We start from the raw sequence: 4,389 nt of genomic DNA, 5'->3' as shown, positions 1-4,389 counted from the left end.
TTCAGTTGTTCCAGCCAGAGATCAGTTGAGAAACTAAAATAAAGGTGATAGCGTCACAGTCACCGCTGCACATTGGCCTCTAATACAAACTACTTTCCAGACAAGTGCTAACCTTTATCTACTCTAAAGCAAAGCAAAAATACTTGGAACAAAAGTAACTACAAGTACATCATCCTCTAACAAAAATAGACTTTTTATAAGTAAATGTTGTCCATTCGATTCTTCACTTCAGTCTCTGATTGAACACTTACATTACAACCACTCTTCATGTGTTGCATCCTCATGTGGGGTGTCTCCCTCAGAGAGATTAGGCTTTGGTTTTGGAGTCTGAGGAAACGCTGTCCACATTAAGGCTGATCATAAAGCTTTTCCATACGGACATGCCGCTGCAAGCACTTCTGGTGTGAATTCTTACACAGATACAATGAAGAAGAAGTCAACATACAGACATTAAAGAACCCGCAGATGTGTCCGTCTGTGGTAAGGGCAGCACAAACATCTGAGCTGCTGGCACATAATGTCAGAGATACATTCATAGCGTTTTCTTTGAGGCAATTACACGCGAAAACAGCTTAGTACTGAGAAGTTACCCTGTCAGTCCATCATATAACACTACACGACTTTTCGCACGTACTAAACTTTGTTCCCTGAGTTTAGGAAAACAATAAGACAATAAAATTAAATCTTAAACGAGGTAGTATAAAAACAGGAGTAGCAAGGGCGACTGCACACCGACATAAAGATGAAAAAAGAAAGATAAAACAGACATTCATTACATCAGTAACTGATAAAAAAAAACTGAACAAAGACCTATTAATACTGGCTCAGTGCCTCAGCAACATCTGAGGTGATAAATAATAAACTGTGAGTGTGTGTTACATCCTTCGGTCCACACCACAGGTGGAGCGAGAGGAGTGAGCTGCAGCGCCCTTACCATCCCGTACATCAGAACAAAGCAAGGAGAGAAGACGAGGAAGTATAAAGTGTAATGTGACGGAAGCAGCCCATCACACAACGCAAGGTTTAAGTAGTTATTAAATATACAGTGGGAGGTTTACCCATGAGGCAAACCGAGGTAGATAATCCGCAAAAAGGACCTCCCTTTCGCTCCAGTGATAAACTCTTAAATAGCATCAGAAATGTCACTTTGACACTCCTTTTTAAACATTCATGGTGGGTGAGAAAAACACGTACACACACGCACACAGATGCACACACACGCACACACACACACACGCACACGCACACAGATGCACACACACACACACAGGAAATGAAAAGAGAGAGTGAGAGAGAAAGAGAAGGAAGTTAAAAGGATAAAACGAGCTTTCCTGTCAACACTTCACTTTATACTGTAGAAGGACTTTGTTAGCTTAGCGTTCACAGTGTGTAGAAACAAAGAAGAAGAAAAAAGAAAAAATCAACACAGTCATATAGGCCAGCAGTTTACCTGCACATTCAAATAACATTATCAGGTTTGTTGTTTGTGATTAATTCAATATTATGGTCTTTTCAGTACTTTCATCATTAAAAGGATTTTTAGGTTGGCTATGTCAGAGTAAACTGACATAACCACTCCACATTAGTTCTTTAAGGCGCATGTGTGTAACGTAAAGCACTGTGCTAAAAGCCACATATTTCAGTGACATTTAAACACACTTTGGTTACTGAAGAATGTGATTAAGTATTTTAAATTATTTAATTTTTTTTTTTTTTTACTTTTAGTCTAGGCGACTAGTCTGTTTTGTTTCTTTTCCTGTTTAACATGCTTATATCACTTTTGTTTTACGGGGTATGTGTGTGCCTATTTCTTAGCTCTGTGATGCAATTAAAGCAAAAAGGCAAACTCATAACAGCCCAAATAAGAGGCAGCGTGGTTCCAGACATTCTTTGTTGCACTCACTGACGTGCAGTGTAAATAAACAATAAAGTCAACTGTGGTGAGTGCGCACACTTTTATATTATGTGAATGTTTGTGCAAGTAAACCACCGCCTTCACACTCACACACACACGCACACATACAGAGGCACGCCTTCACACTCTGCTTTGGGCTTCGTGTCGACAACTGCCAGCATTCATTGACTCCTTCGCCTTCTGTTTGCTCTGATTTTCCTCTGACAGTTCGTTCAACTCTTCAGCGCAGCTGCTACAGTCAAACTCGGTCCCGTCCTCTGCCGTGGGAGACGCAAGGTGGCTGCTGGGCCCTGAGGACAGGTTGGTCAGCTCCGTCTCGTCGTGAGAGTAGCGGCCTGAGTCACCGGTGGCGTGGCTGCCCTCGCTGTTTGAAGATCCCTCTGTGTCGCCGGGATGTCCGAGCAGGGTCTGCAGGTTGGTGGGCTGGTTTGAAGAAAGCTCCTCTTCGTAGGTCAGCACTGTGGTGCCGTGCTGGTATGAGGCCGCGTCAAGTCTTGTGTTCTGCAGCGCAGAGAGAAAGTTTCTCCTATTAGTCTGACTGTTCACGGCTCAGTTTCACATCTGCAGAGATCTTAACATCTCGAGCAAATCAACAGAAAAAAATATTCAGCCCTCATGAGAAGTGATTCAAACTAGATTTAAACCCAACAGACACAACATACCATGCTGTCGTCTTCAGGTTTGATTATTTGGTAATCACTTATTGAGAAGGACTCATTATTCTTAATCTCACCTGTGCGGGTTTACTCTCACTTTTCACATCACTGCTGAAGGAGAACCATTTCCTTTTACTCTCAGCGGTGTGCTGAATGGGGCCGAGAGAATTGATGATGAGATCTGTTCCACCCTGCAAGAAAAGCAGCAATAAAAGAAAAGAGGCTTTATTACAGTTCAACTGTTGTTTAAGCAGCTCACATTGTCACTTAATTATAAACCTGCACTGTCATTGTGGCACTGATTATTTGAATTTGTTTTGTTTTTTTACAATGTCACATTTCTCAAAATGTAAATATAACTTAACACATTTAATTAAAATATTTAAAGTATATTTTTTTCTGGATTTTAGTGTCACGAGTATGACATGCTGTACCTTTGCATCAAGAAAATGGTTTAGATTCATCATTGGCATGCTCACATCAGCATGCTCAGCTTCTCCTTGAGAGGATGGAGGTCTTGCAGCTGCAGCAGATGTGCTCATTCCCTCTCTGCATGTTTTCACAGCAGAAAGTTTCCTGAAAGGACACAAAGTGACGTGTTCATAGAGGAAACCTCGATGTCTTGAGACAACTGTTGTTGTGATTTGGCTCTATATAGATAAAAGTGAATTGAATTGATGTGGGACATGGTCACTACACTCAGAGACACCAGGTACCTGTTTTTGCCTCTGCAGATGATGATGAAGGCACAGATGATGATGCAGATGAGAGCGATGCAGACTCCAACGCTGATACCGGTCATCGACTTCTGATCCAGGTGGTAGAAGTTATCAGAAAACGCTATGGGCCGAGGAAACATTGTCAGGTTATCATGTAACCTCTTAAAAAAAGAAACTCTTTACACTGTAAGACATCATGTTGGTTTCACTGACTTGTGGAGCCACGAGAAACCCGGATATCATGACCAAGGGGGAGACCTTCTCGTACTGTCAGCTCCACCGCGTGAGAAAACGGACCGTCGCCCATGTCGTTGGATGCTGAAACCTTCACGAAGTAAATCTGGCCGGGCTTCAGGTTCTCCAGCAGCGCCATGGTGATGGTCCCTGTTGTGAGATGAAATTCTGTCTGAATACACCGGTGTGTATAAAGCATAAAAGCAGCAAAGACCACAAGGTTCTCCGTTTAATAGCACACTGTTTGTCCATGTTCAGGTAGTTTAAGGCTCTTCTGTGGCACTGTAATCCATGATGAATATAAATAAGTTCATGAAGTAGAACAATTAATTAAAAAAATGTTTACTAGAGCCAGATTGATACAGGGTGCTTAATACCAATACCAATATTATCAGACACTAGACTGATATGTAACAATTTAAAAATCTAATATACCAGCTGATCTATTATTTTCTTTCAGACACACTAAATCTCTGTCATCTGCGGTTACTCACAAGTCCTTACTAAGATAATATAGCAATTCTGTTTAAAAATCCTGTTTTATTGTTAATTGTCCCAACTCAGCTTGGGAAGAGCGTTCCAAACAAAACATGTCCTCTGGTGGACACACTATGCAATGCCAACACCCATAAAAAGGTTAAAGGGTGTTTCTCCCGCCTCTTCTTTAATTTTTTAATTTTTTGCTTAATATATATTATAAATATGGATATTGGTATAACGACAAATAGCTGGTAACCAATATACTGGTCAAGCTGAGAACTATCCTGTGACATTTACAATCATGGATTTTTTTAAACTATGTTTTCACAGTAACCCATATAATAATAATAATAATAATAATAATAATAATAATAATAATAATAAT

The 4,389-nt window shown here is 40.6% G+C and overlaps 1 protein-coding gene across 1 annotated transcript in view; it reads right to left on the bottom strand.

The window, feature by feature from the left end:
* Positions 1-1,261: 1,261 nt before the first annotated feature.
* prtga (protogenin homolog a (Gallus gallus)) overlaps positions 1,262-4,389 on the bottom strand; it is a 26,046-nt gene continuing 22,918 nt past the window's right edge. Inside the window, exons 15-19 of the mRNA XM_005741650.1 lie at positions 3,504-3,674; positions 3,288-3,411; positions 3,006-3,147; positions 2,649-2,762; positions 1,262-2,416 (exon numbers count right to left, since the gene is read on the bottom strand). Coding sequence (XP_005741707.1) covers positions 2,036-2,416; positions 2,649-2,762; positions 3,006-3,147; positions 3,288-3,411; positions 3,504-3,674 — 932 coding nt within the window. The 3' untranslated portion in view covers positions 1,262-2,035. The remainder of the gene's footprint in view (positions 2,417-2,648; positions 2,763-3,005; positions 3,148-3,287; positions 3,412-3,503; positions 3,675-4,389) is intronic.

This window comes from Pundamilia nyererei, unplaced genomic scaffold (assembly GCF_000239375.1).
Source record: "Pundamilia nyererei isolate P.nyererei 1_Seehausen unplaced genomic scaffold, PunNye1.0 scaffold00112, whole genome shotgun sequence".
Lineage (NCBI taxonomy): Eukaryota > Metazoa > Chordata > Actinopteri > Cichliformes > Cichlidae > Pundamilia > Pundamilia nyererei.
The sequence above is the reverse complement of the archived record's forward strand: the minus strand, read 5'-3'. Positions and strand labels throughout refer to the sequence as shown.